This window comes from Artemia sp. Qi Xiang Cuo, chromosome 15, assembly GCF_049724085.1.
Source record: "Artemia sp. Qi Xiang Cuo chromosome 15, ASM4972408v1, whole genome shotgun sequence".
NCBI lineage: Eukaryota > Metazoa > Arthropoda > Branchiopoda > Anostraca > Artemiidae > Artemia > Artemia sp. Qi Xiang Cuo.
This window is the reverse complement of record NC_142808.1, coordinates 65,583,194-65,597,824: the sequence shown is the minus strand read 5'-3', so window position 1 is coordinate 65,597,824 and position 14,631 is coordinate 65,583,194. Positions and strand designations below refer to the sequence as shown.

At 34.0% G+C, this 14,631-nt stretch overlaps 1 protein-coding gene across 1 annotated transcript in view; it reads right to left on the bottom strand.

Annotated features, from left to right (window-relative positions):
- LOC148943996 (uncharacterized) overlaps window positions 1-14,631 on the bottom strand; it is a 347,461-nt gene that overhangs the window by 33,119 nt on the left and 299,711 nt on the right. Inside the window, exon 3 of the mRNA XM_089101323.1 lies at window positions 3,818-4,717. Within this exon, the coding sequence (XP_088957449.1) occupies window positions 3,818-4,717 (900 nt within the window). The remainder of the gene's footprint in view (window positions 1-3,817; window positions 4,718-14,631) is intronic.

Genomic DNA, 14,631 nt, shown 5'->3' with positions numbered 1-14,631 from the left:
TAAAAAGTGCTCAAAAGTCAGATAACAAAACTCCGGTGTCTTCACAACAACCCAGGACCTGAGAGCAGGCGTTCTAATTTTTGCCCAGGGGCATATATGATTTTTATTAAAGTGTTCCTCTTATAGACTTAAGAGAGCTAATTTGATTGGACATTGAAATTTCGTAACTCATTTTTTAATCGTAAAACATTATCTGGGTATCGCTAGCCCCCCCCCCCCCACGCCTTCTTTTCGCCAACCCATCTTATAAAAATTTTGAGACAGTTAAAAGGTCGGATAAGGAAAACTCCGGTGTCAATCCAACCCCCCAGGGCCCAGGGGAATGCGTTCTAAGTTATGCCCTAAGGCCACGTATGGTTCTTATGAAGGGGATGCTAGTATAAACTTCATACAGGGCTCATTTTATTGTAAATTGAAAGTTCTATTTTACGTTTTAAGAGTCAAAAGAGTTAGGGGCAACTAGCCCCCCCCCTCCTCCATTTCTTCCCAAACCTATCTGCTACAAATTTTGAGCTAGCCAGTTTTTTGGAAATTGTTCAAAAATTAGATAACGAAAACTCCCCAAAGGGCCTGGAGGAAAGGCGTTCTAAGTGTTGTTCTGGGGGTGTATATGGTTCTTATGAAAGGGATGCTCGTATAAAATTCAGAGAAGGCTCATTTGATTGGAAATTGAAAGTTCTAGTTCAAGTTTTAAGAGTCATTAGATATCCGAGGGCAACTAGCCCCCCCCCCCCACCCACGCACCCTTTTTTTCCCGAAGCCCATCCGATACAATTTTTATAAGAGCCATTTCATTAAAATGTCTCAAAGGTCAGATGAGAAAAAATCCTTTATCGACGCAACCCCCCAGAGCCCAGTGGGAGGCGTTATGAGCAATGCTCTAGGGGCATATATAGTTCCTATGGAAAGGATGCTCGTATAAACTTCGGAGAGGGCTAATTTTATTGAAAATGGAGTTCTTGTTAACTTTTGAGACTCAAAATAGATTGGAGGGCAACTAGCCCCCCCCCCCTCTACGCCCTAACTGCATCAGATAAAATTTTTATATAGACATTTTTTTAAATTAGTTCAAAGTTTAGATAACAAAAACACCGGTGTCGACATAGCCCCCCAGCTTCCAGAGATAGGCGTGGTAGGTTATGCCCTGGGGGCACATATGTTTGTTATGGAAGGGATGCCCGCATAAACTTCATAGAGGGATCATTTGAATGGAAATTAAAAGTTTTAAGAGTCAAAAATAATTAAAGGACAGCAAGCCTCCCCCCACACTCGATTTATTTTTTTTCCCAGAGGCACTTCAAATAGAATGGATTGTCGTATTAACTTCAAAGGGGGCACATTCGACTTAAAATTGAGACTTCTAGTGCCCTTTTTAAGATCCAAAAGTGATCAGAGGGCAACTAACCCCCCAAGCCCTTTTTCCCCAAATACATCTGATAAAAAGCTTGAGGTGGCCATTTTGTTAAAAATAGTTCAAAGATCATATAACAAAAACTCCTTTATGTATGGCCATTTCGTTAAAAATAGTTCAAAGATCAGATAAGAAAAACTCCTGTTTCGACCCCCCCCCCAGGGTCCTGGGCAGGCGTTATAAGTATTGATCTGGGGGCATATATGGTTCTTATGGAAGGTATGCTCGTATAAACTTCGGAGATGGCTCATATGATTGGAAAATGAAAGTTCTTGTTCACTTTTTAAGAGCCAAAAGAGATCGGAGGGCAACTAGCCTCCCTCTCAACGCCCTATTTTCCTCAAAGATATCCGATAAGAACTTTGAAAGAGCCATTTTTTTCGATATAGTTCAAAGGTCTGATAACAAAAACTCCGGTGTCGAAACAACCCTCCAAGGCCCAAGGGACAGACACTGTAAGCTATGTCCTGGGGCCGTATGTGGTTCTTATGAAAGGAATGGCCATATAAACTTCAGAGAGTTAATTTGAATGGAAATTAAAAGTTGTAGTTCATTTTCTCAGAGTTAAAAAAAGATCGGAGGACAACCAGCCCCTCCCGTCCTCCACGACTTTCGATTTATCGGAAGGATAAACCCATCCAATAATAGTTAAACCATTCGATATTAAAACTCTGGGGTTATAAAAGCCCACCAGGGTCAGGGGACAGACTTTGTAAGTTCTACTCTGGGATATATAAGGTTCTTATAGAAGGGATTGCTCGTATAAACTTCAGAAAGGGCTCGTTTCATTGAAAATAGACGGTTCTATTTCACCTTTAAAGATTCAAAAGAGACGGAAGGCTCATTAGCCCCCCCCCACCACCATCCTTTTTACCCAAACCCATTTAATAAAAATTTTGAGATAGCAATTTTGCTAAAAATAGTTAAAACGTCATATAATAAACACTGTGAGTTTGACTCAAAACTTATTTAATAATTTCATGTTGCTAATTTGCTACCAGGTTTAATATTTAGATGATCATTTGATTTTTTTTTTAAGGTTTGATTTCGAAACAAATAATTTTTAAAAAATTGAGAAACTTCTTGTAATAAAAAACGAACAAAAATTAATTAAAAAAAAAAATTCCAAAAAATAAGATTTTAAAATAAAAGTAAAGGCCAGTTTAAACTTATGCTCAGCAGATACAAATACCTATTAAAATTCCAAATCAAAACGACCAGAAATTAATATTAAAGATTAAATGAAACCCAAAACGAACATAAATTAAATAAACATTCAGAGCAAAAAACATGCAACAATTAATAATATAAATGAATAAATAGGTCTTAAAGCGATTAACGATTATATCTAAAAGGTAAATAAAGCTTAAAACTAAATTTTTTGTTTTATTTAAGTATAAATGAAACTTAACAAGTACATAAAGTAAATAAACATCCAATGAAAGCAAAAATACTATATATATTGATGTAAATTAAAAAATAAATCTTAAAACAAGTGAAACTTAAATTGAATATAAAAATCAAGTTTGAAGCGAACAAAAAATACTAAAAACAAGAGTTTGGGTATCAACTCCTTCTCTCACTGTAAAAATCTAAACCCTACTGCGTCATTGGCACTTTATCAAAAATTAGATGCGTCTTGAACGGTCTAGAAAAGTAAAAACAACATCAAACTGAATATTTGATGTATAATGATATTAATTGCTGAAATATCCATCAGTTAAATAACTTATTTAACTGTAATTTTTTTTTTTACTTTAAATTCTTTAATAAATTTAAAAGAAAAAATTTGTAAAATAATTCTTTTTAACTAAATCGCGAATAAAGCAGTATTCTTTTGTTTATTATTTACAAATGCGAGGGACCCAATATTCAAACACTTGTTTTTAGTGAAACTATGTTTGTCTTGAACAACTTTAAAAAGGGCTAATAAATTAAACTGAATATTTGAAGTATAATGATATTAATTGCTGAAAGCTCATCAGTTCAAACTGTTAGTATAATTTGAATGCTTATTTTCAATACTATGTACAAAAAAAAAAAAAATTCGTCATAAAATTGGTAGTGTAATTTGTAATCTATCAGTTTTCTATTATATTTTAAAAGCTTTTTCGCTTCTAAGAATTCTTGTGTGCCTATTCAAAGGGCTTGATACAAAAAAGTTTTTTTTTTATTGATAAAACTTTAATACATGCATGTTGGAATTACCACTTAAAGTGACTTGGATCAAAATTTGCTATATATGCAATCTAAAGGGTTTTTCACCTGTACATCCTCATTGGATCTCATTTAAAGAGCCTTATTCAGAAAATCTTTTCTCATATATTTTACACTAAAAGCATTTTTCACTTGTATGTACTCGTTTATGTCTAGTCAAACAATCCTGCCAAGCAAATTTTTTCTCACAAATATCAGAGTGGAAGGGCTTTTCCATTGTATGTATTCTTTTATGTCTTGTCAAATTTCCCGACAGAACAAAATTTTTCTTACATATATCACACTGGAAGGGCTTTTCTCCTGTGTGCACTCGTTTATGTCTATTCAAATTTTCAAACCGAGTAAAAGTCTTCTTACACATATCACACTGGAAGGGTTTTTCTCCTGTATGCACTCGTTTATGTTGAGTCAAATCACCCGATCGAGTAAAAAATTTCTCACATACATTACACTGGAAGGGTTTTTCTACTGTATGCATTCGTTTATGTTGAGTCAAATCACCCGATTGAGTAAAAAATTTCCCACATACATCACACTGGAAGAGTTTTTCTCCTGTATGAACTCGTTTATGACTAATCAAATTTTCAAACCGAGCAAAAGTCTTCTTACACACATCACACTGGAAGGGTTTTTCACCTGTGTGCACTCGTTTATGACTAACCAAACTTCCTGACTCAGCAAAGGTTTTCATACATATATCACACTGGAAGGGTTTTTCTCCTGTATGCACTCGTTTATGTCTATTCAAATTTTCAAACCGAGTAAAAGTCTTCTTACATATATCACACTGGAAGGGTTTTTCCCCGGTGTGCACTCGTTTGTGTCTAGTCAAATCTGTCGACTGAGCAAAACCTCTATTACATATATCACACTGGAAGGGTTTTTCTCCTATATGCACTCGTTTATGTGTAGTCAAATGTTCCAACTCAGCAAAGGTTTTCTTACATATATCACACTTGAAGGGCTTTTTACCTGTATGAACTCGTTTATGTACAGTCAAATGTGCAATCCGAGCAAAGGTTTTCTTACATATATCACACTGGATAGGAGTTTCACCACCAATGCTGCAGATAGTTGTAGTTGTTACTTCTAAAATTAGGAAATAAAATTAAAAAAAAGTCAATATAACAGCTAAGGGCATTACGTAACTATATTATATTGAGAAACATTGGATGATTGGGATTTTTGCTTTAAAAATCTGCTTCGTTTCATAGAAATAATAGAAAATATTATTTAAAATTCAAGCAGGAGATTTATTTACCTGATAAGACTTGAAAGTTTTTATAATCATAAGAAGTCTAACACAATATTATGGACTTTGATACTTTTGATAGTCAACTCCCACTGTCGTTTCGTCCTTCCCTCGTAGAAGAAAGAATTTTCTCTTTACCTTTTCCTTCTTTTATCTCTTCGATTTTGTTCGACCGGAATTCAGGTTTTAGTTTCTTTTTTTCCTTTATTCTTTTTTCTCTATTTAAAAATACTACTGAAAATCTTTACAATAAAGTGGAACCTGATTTAAGGGAGGAGGAGGGGGCAAGCGCAACAAGGGGGGAGGGAAATCTAAAAAGATAAAATAGTGAACTAAGAAAAACCTCCTGCAAAAACAACTATATATTAGCTTAGTTTATATTTAGCGTTTAGGTAACTCAGTACCGGTGAAAGAGGCAAACAAAAGTTATCTAAAAGCTAAAACCTCAAGGTAATTAGTGTCGTGGCTTGTGTTAATTAACATACAACGGAATTAAGGATCAGTCAATTTAGGGCATTATCCTTAATAAGGTAAAAATCACTAACATAGGTCATATACAAGTAGGGCCTACCTTCTATATTTTTACTTAACTAAGTTTTAGCTGGTGGCCGGTGTCTACCACCCCCCCCCCTGGAAAATACCCCATTGATAAGGCTTTCTAAATTTGAGAATTTTATTTGAGTTTTTGTTATTTATTTTTTGTAGGGGGAAGGAATTTTGGCGCTTATGTATTATACGCTACTCAATCAAGTTTACGGTGAGTAAAAATAGAAAACAAACTGGTTTCTTTATTAGTTTCTTAATTACTGTTAGAATTTTTTTAAGACTTCAAACTGTCATAATAATTTACCCCCCCTCCCTTATGTGCAAAAATATAGCCCAAATTTACATATGTAATTATATATTTCCCATCTATTCTGTAAATTGTCTTTGTCTTATCTCGCACTAAGCTGAAAGATACTAACGAAGAAACTGATTTGTTCTCGAGTTTGACGAAGCATAAACTAGAGTGAGTGGTGTATAATGCATAAGTACTGCATATATATATATATACATATACATATATATATATATATATATATATATATATATATATATATATATATATATATATATATATATATATATATATATATATATATATATATATATATATATATATATATATATATATATATATATATATATATATATATATATATATATATATATATACATATATATATATGACATTGAAGTGGCTTGCTTGTGCGAAACTTGGTCCGCGTCTGACACATGCACTATTATTTCTGGGTACGATGGGTATCTACTCCCAACATTAGATAAGGACGGGGCCATTGTGAGTCATGGTGGCGGAGTTGGTTTTTTTGCAAGTCTGCAATTCCAAATCGAGCCCTAAATATGCCTATCCCTAGGAAACCTGAGCACAAAGTTCTGTGGCTTTGGACAAGACCCGGATACTTACCCAAAGATGTATCGTCAATCATTATTGGTATAGTCTACTACCTGCCAAGAGTATCGTTCCGAAAGGAACTTGTACTCTACCTACGGTATTCGGTTGACTACATAAGATCCCAATACCCATACGCTGACATTCAGATCCTGGGCGACTTTAATGATTTAAAGGCTAGCTGGCTCTCAAGTTCACTCTCACTTACGCAAGTCCCAACACGCGAGGAAAAAGTACTAGACCTTATCTTTACCAATATTGAGGAGTTCTATAATCCCCCCTACACTCTCCCAACTTTTGGTATGAGTGACCACCTTACTGTAATATGGAAGCCTAGCAAAAAACCCCCTGACGGATCCCAGTCAGTGGTGAAATACCGCCCACAAACTCAAGAACAACTCCAGATTTACCGAGAGTGGCTAGCTAGGAAAAACTGGTCGAAAGTCCTTACTATGAAGAACGGCAACAATATGATGCAAGAGGTCACTGCTCAGCTTTTACATGAATATAATGTAATGTTTCCCGAAAAGACAATCCTGGTCAAGTCACAAAATAAGCCGTGGGTGACTAAAGAGATTAAGGATCTAATCAAATCGAGAAATGAGCTCTATAAGTTGGGATATCAAGATGAGGCTAAAAAAATGCGCAATAAGGAAAAATGAGGAAATAAGAATGTCAGGAAGAGTCGGGTATAACTATAGACTCTTCTAATAATCTTGTACATGAATTAAGAGATGGTGTGATCTGTTCTACATCAATTGCTCCCCGTATGCAGCCTAAGATATAGATATCTTATGACTGCTCATGCACCTTTCCTTGGCAAAGTTCCACCTGACTCTTAAACGAGTAGATCCCATCTGACTCTTAAACGACTATGTCTTCTCAAGACCAGAACATAATTTTCACTTTACTGAAAACCAATACATTTTAAATTTTTTAACTTTTTTAACTTTAAAAAAATAAAAAAAGGTATCAAAACTTTGAGGAATAAAAATCAGTAAATATATATTAAACAGACAATCCACGCTAATTTGTTTTTTTTTTCTGTCCAATATTAGGAGCCTGTTATCCCTGTTTAGGAACAATTTATTTTCATCAAAATATTTGTTTGGGTACAGGGGAGTCTTACCTTATTGCCTATTGTCTATAGTTTTACCTTATATGGGGAGGTTTTGGGGTACACTAAAAAGTTAAAAGATTTGCTCCAAACTTATTATTTCATTACAAAGTGCATTTTTTTAAAGTTATACAATCCACATGCATTCATTACTCAAAATTGAGTTGGATAAAAAAATTCAAAACAGTTTCTCTTCTGTCGGCTGCGATATTTTTTTACATCTTGGTAAAATGGCAGTTTTAAGTGGCATAACAAAATAAGAAGGAAACATAGCTGAATTGTTTTGAAATCCTTAGATTTATGATTAATTAGTAAGTTTGAAACCAATGTTTTAATCCATTTTTATATCCAAAAAATTATAGAAAGAAATTATTATTTTCAAGGGCCCTGAAAAGGATTAAATTTAAATGTGCAAGAAAAGCGATGATCATATTCAGAAAGAGCATAAAAAATGACATGAAGTTGTATATTTATTTTATTCATAGGTCTATTTCAACTTAGTAGGTCTATTTCAATTCATTTTGAACCTTATAAATCAGAATTTAGACATATTAAGAGGCTCAATACAATTTCCTTGGGACTTGTGTGGGCTGTAGATCTAATTCTGAAAATTTTATTTTTATAACACAAATTTTGTTTAAATTTATACATGGAAATTTTGTGTAAGTTTTTTTTTTTCATAATTTTTTTTATAACAATTATTGGTGGACGGGAGCTGCATATACTTTAAAATACCGTACTGAAGGACTGATTAGGCTCTGAAACCATTTATGAAAGTTTTATTTACCTAACTTGACTAATTTCTAAGATAGACAAATGCGGAAGATCTAGAACGTCACCTAATCTACTGGTATATTTTCTTTTTCCAACAGTATTTCCACTCTACACTATAGCCTATCTTCATCAATTTAACCCTGTCTCCTTCTGATGTGGCGGATTGCCTCCCTTATAAAATCCTTAGCTAAAACTGGTTTTAGTTTGAAAACTCCGAAAAAGTATGTAGAATTCAGGTAATTCATATAGAAACTACTGTTTAACTAGCTAGGAAAAATTCGGAGGTTTTGACCCGATTTACCACACTATTCCCATTTTTCCAATGATAATTTTTCCCGTATTTTTGCTACAAGATATTGAGAAAAAGTCACCTCAATGAGAATAATTTAAGAAAAAAAACAGTAATTTTTTTTATAAAACAAATTAAAATTATGAAAAAACAGTGATATTTTTTCTAGTTAAACAACAAATATGTGCTGAGTTTTAGCCCAATTTGCCCCTTCAAATGGGTTTCTTCCTTGGAACGGTCCTCCCATACAAAGTCCATCTCCTTTAAAATTTCCTCCAGACACTTCCATCCTAAATGGAAATCCCCCCCCCCCCCGTAAAATTCCTTGCATATGTAACTAAACAAAACTTACACCCCCACCAAAAAAAGCCCTTGGAACACCTTATTCCCATAGGGAAAAAAAGCTACTAGAGTTACTTCTATGATAACACCAACGCACCTGCGGTTATTTTTTTAGTTTTAGTTTTTTTTTTATCTTCTCTAGTGCTGAAGACGCCTAGTTTTGGTACAGGTGAAATATCCGCGTTGTTCTAAAATTTTAGTCTTTTCTCTCTATTGGCTGTAGTTTCGTATGTTATTTTTTCATTGAGTTTTTTCTCTCTATTAGTTTTTGTCATGGCTGGCCAGTTCGGCAAATTTTTACTTGAAAACAGTCTTTAAGCTCTAATTGTCTTTCCGATCATGTAAGAAAATTCCCTCTTCCACAGAAATGTTTTCGGACAAATAAATTAACATCAAACATTTCCCCCGGACCCTTTCAACTTGCAAAATAAAGCTGACAAAGGAAAGAAAAAGTAAGAAAAAAAAAGAATTCCGATTAGGAATTCTGTTTAATCTCCTTTGTATTACCCTTAGAAAAATCCCCCCACTGAAAAATGCGTAAGCTACCCAATAACAAATACCACACATAAACAGTGGGCAAATCTTATATCTTAAAAACCTATCCCCAGGGGCGACGGAAAGTCTGTTATCTCCAAGCCTTGTTGAACAAAATTGCTATCTCAAAATTTTGATCAAACTATTTTGGAGAAAAACGGGACGTGGGATGCGTGCTAGTAACTTTTTTAGTTAATTAAAAAAGGGCACTAAAATTTTTGTTTGTTGTTCAATTGAACCCTCTCTCGATGTCCTAGAACCATTGGTCAAATAAAATCACCTATAAGAAAAAAAAACAACAAATGAACATGCATATGTCATCTTTCTTATATTAGAAATACAAAATTCCATATTTTTTTAGATGGGAGCTTCAAACCTCTACAGTTGGGTTCCCTGATACAGTGAATCTGACAGTGTGATTTTCATGAAACTTCTTTGACTCTTAGGGGGAATTTCTACCCTTTTATAGAAATCAGGCAAATTTTCTCAGGTATGTAGCCTTTTATGAGTAACACTAGGCTTAGTGAATCTTATTTATCTGGAATCAGAATAAAAAGCCAAATATTTTTGTATATACTAATATCAAAATTCCGTTTTTTGGAGTTTCGGTTACTATTGAGCTGGGTCGTTTTTGTTTTTTTATAATAAGAAAAATATGAGAATTCTTTAAGGAACAAATATTTAAGGCGAACAAATTTAAGAGGGATAAAAGTCATAAAAAATTAATTAAAAGAAATAAAATCATTTTTTTTTTTTACATGAAAGGAGGCTAAAGAAACTTTTCTAGGTCGAATTGTTCCGAGAAAAATTTAAATTTAAATAAGTTAGTGAAATTACAAAAATTTAATGACCTTTCCTTGTTCAAAATTAAGTTAACATGAAGAATTAAGTAATGCCATAACATTGAAACAATAACATCAAAATTACGTACTGGAAAATAACATGAGGAAAACGTTGTTTAACTAATCAAAACTCTGTCAATTTCAGTAAACTAATTGTAAAAAATCTATAAATTTAATAGAAAAGCTTCTATAATGTATTCATTTGTCTCTCTCATGGATCTCTATAAAAATTAGATGAAAACAAATTATGATGTCAATTCATAACTTTGCTGCTCACTTGTACTACTACCACTACTATTAACAACTCCCTGTGGCACCAAGCCACCCTATGCCAATACAGATATGCATGGTCCTCCTACATTCCCATCTGTTTAAAGCCTACCTGTTTACCCCCCCTCCCTTTAAAGGACCTCCTGTAATCCTTGCATCTTTCCTTGTGACCTACTCCTACTCCTTTTTGTGACAACCTCCTTTCGTCTTGACCTACATGTTTAGGTGTAAAGCACGATCTTTGAAAATCTGTTTTTCTTCGTCCCCACAAACTGTGTCTGAGTCATTTCAACCTTTCTCTTATTATAGCCCTAGAAATTTAAATAGAACCAAAGTATTGCACAGCTTATGGTTTGAGATAACGTCAGTAATATGTTTACCCAAAACAATTTCTAGGTAATTTCTCTAGAAAACATCTTGCAGATCTCCTCAGTTTTTGGAGTGCCCATTCTTCAGAATCATACTTGATAACTACCGTCAGTATAGCCTCAAAACTGATTTAGTATGTATGAGTGATTAGAGGGCGAAGCTAGTGTTTTTAGTTAGGAAGGGGGATATAAAGATTCTGCCAAAAAAATCTCCAGTGTGCCAACACACAAGGACAAATAAGATAAATTAAAACGCCCAAAGCACCAAGGCTTTGGTATGGTTTGAATTTCTTTTGGAGGGGGGGGGGCATCCACTACAGTCACTTCGCGGAGTCCATGGGGGGATATACCTCCTAAATATATAGCCATGTGTTCTAAAATCATATAATAATTTTAGAAACCCTCTTATTCCAATCAAACATACATTGTGTTTCAGGTTAGGTTTTCCATTGTGTTTAATAGAGTACACTATCACAACATTAGTTCAGCAAAATCAAACGCTTATATATCAAACCATGCTATAAGAAGTCCTGAAAAGGCTCTACATGCACGATAATATTTCTAAAAGCAACTATCATTCCTTTGAAATTCAAAATTTTAATTTAAACCTACAACACAATAGAAAATTAAAGAACAATTAAAGAAAACATTTTCCTTATAGTACGAGCTTTTCAGTCAGTCCCTTTGACTTTTAGTGCCATCTGTTCCAAATTCTTTTTCATTTCTCTGATCTAGTGCGTAAAAAATTTACGTATATTTATTTTTTTTGTTAATGGTGGGGATGCAAGTTCTATAAATGAATTATTTAAAATGCGATTTATAAAAAATATATAATATTTGCCCTTTTGTAGAAATATGTGAATTATAGAATATGAGAAATTATATGAAAATAGCGAGATTCGCAGGGAACAATAAAAAAAGAGGGCAATAAATAAATCGTAGAAGCAAATTGCCCTTTAAACTTTTCACTTCTCCGCAGTATCCACCTTTCTGACTAAAAATGTAACAAGTAACTGGAGCTATCTAACTAGATCATTTTTAGTACTTATTATTGGCACCTATTTATAGTACTTATTATAGTGGTACTTATTATAGTACTTATTTATAGTACTTATTATAGTGGTGCCTATTTATTTGAATTTGAATTCAAATTCAAATTCAAATAAATAGGCACCACTTGGTGGAAGTTATCATTATATGTTACAGTGGAACCCCTTGGAAAAAGTAAAAATTAAATATTCAGTAACCTAAGTTACTTCAAGACCGATCACTGACCATGGTCTGTTGCAATTCGGTGACTGAATAACGGGAGAAAACTGGGTCGCGGTCTCTTCAGCTAAAGACTTGGATTCTCAAGTAGAGGAATTCCATAATAAGTTAAATTCAAAATGTCTCGAGTGCTTTCCCGAACGTAAGACTAAATTCTGTTCTAGTGATAAACCATACGTAAATTCAAAAATAAAGCACCTGATAAAACATAAATTGCGCCTAATACGAAAAGGTCAAATGAACCAAGCAAAACAGTTGGCAAATAAAATGGAAAATCAAAAAGGCACAAGCAAATTACTATGAAAATGAAGTTGACCATCTTTTGGAGTCCAAACCGTCACAGTTTTTCAGTACAGTAAAAGGTCTGGCTGGCAAAAGTTATCAACAAGTTGTCTTCATGAGGGAGGAGCCTCTAGAGAAAACCGCGAATGATTTAAATGACCATTTTGCTTCAATTGTACAGTCTTACCCCCCTCTTCCACCCAAGGATTTTTCAGTAAAGTGAACGACTTCTTCAGATAAGAATTTAATGGCTGATATTTCCTCGGCAATTATAATCCGTAAACTCTCTTCGTTAAAAATAACTTCCATTGCCCCTTTTGACATTCCAGTTGCTCTTATTAAAGCATTTGCTAAAGAATTATAATTTCCCCTTCAGATAATTTTCAATAATATAACAAAAACAGGATATTTTCCACAGAAATGGAAGAAAGGGTTTATTACTACTATTCCAAAAAAAGGAGCAGCTAATGATTTCTCTGGTGTCCGGCCGATCACAGTTATGTCAGTTTTTAGCAGAATATACGAAAGTTTTGGTGCCGCATGGCTGAAAAAATATCTTTTGAAAGTAACTGATCGAAAGTAATTTAATAATATCCCTAAGTGTTCGACAGTTCATTACCTCGTTAATTTAATTGATTTAATTTTATAACATCTGGATGAACCTGGAAAATGGATAAATTTAACTGCAATTGAATTCACAAAAGTATTTGACTTTGTTGATCACAAAATCCTTTTAGAAAAAATGGCGGAAAAAAATATACCCAGCTTTATTATTAAAATTGTCAAGAGCTTCTTAACAAATAGAGAGCAAACTGTGAAGTATAAAGACCAATTTTCCACTTTTCTGCCAGTTTTTTGTGGAATCCCACAAGGAACGGTGATCGGGCCGCTGGGCTTCCTCCTCATGATAAATGAAATCGCTGCTAAGCTGGGGGACAGATGGAAATACGTTGACGACTTGTCCTTAACGGAAATCGTATCTAAGGATTCGAAGAGCAATGCTGCTGGTATCATTGACCAAGTTACCTCAGAGGCGGCTAAACTTAACATGGTCGTGAATAAAGACAAATGCTCGGTCACGACATTATCTTTTCTTCAGAATACTCAACCGTCTTTCGAACTTCCTATCGCTTCCGAGATAACAAGCCATAAGATAAGTTAACTTGGAGTGGTGATTTCTTCCGATCTTTCATGGCGGGAGAACACAAAGACAATTGTAAAAAAAAGCTAACGGCGTAATCCAAACGCTAAGAACACAGGAAAAATTTCGATTTCCTAAGGACAAGCTGAAACTAATATTTCACACTTTCATCCGCCCCTTAGTGGAATATGCTTGTCCGGTTTGGCACTTTGCCCTTAACCAGGATGAAATTGATAAAATAGAACGAGTTCAGAAGAGATCACTGCAAATCATTTATGGTGGATCCCCTCTACCTTACTCCTTTTACCTCAAGGAATTTAAACTTGAATCCCTTTCTTCCCGCCGAGGAAAATTATGCCAAAGATTTGGCTCCACCCTCCTTCAACATCCCATCTACCGATCATTCCTTCCCCCACCTTTTGTCCCTATAAGATCTCGTCCCCCCAGGGAAGTGGCTGAGAAAGTTCCAAAACTAACCCCAGTCCACTGTAACACCATGCGTTATAGTAAAAGCTTTGTCAAATATTATAATGATCTCTAGTGTTTTTATTGTTTAGTTTATTTTTATCCTGACGAAATTTTACCGGATAATTTATTCTCAATGTCAAGTGTTTTTATCCTGACGAAGTTTTATTAGACAACTTTATTTTGTTAATTATTTATTTTGTTAATTTACGTTATTTTGTGACTAAGAGACATCATATTTGGGCTTTGCCCACGAGAGCTATGTCTTGTTTTTTAATTATATGAATTTGAATTTGAATATTGCCTAATTCCCAATTCATTCCATTTCCATCCCAATGATTCCAAATTCAACCTACTTAGTATTCTTGATATTCATTCTTTAACCTACTCTCCCACCTTCGACTCTCACAACCTACAACAATTTTTTTTCTGCGTAAATCTCTTAAGCACTAGATCAGAGAAATAAAAATTACATAGGAGCAGATGGCACTAAAAACCAAAGGGGCTGGCTGAAAAGTTAATACTAAAAGGAAAATGGTTTCTTTAATGGTTCTTTAATTTTCTATTTTGTTGTAGGTTTAAATTCAAATTTGAAAATACAAAGCAAC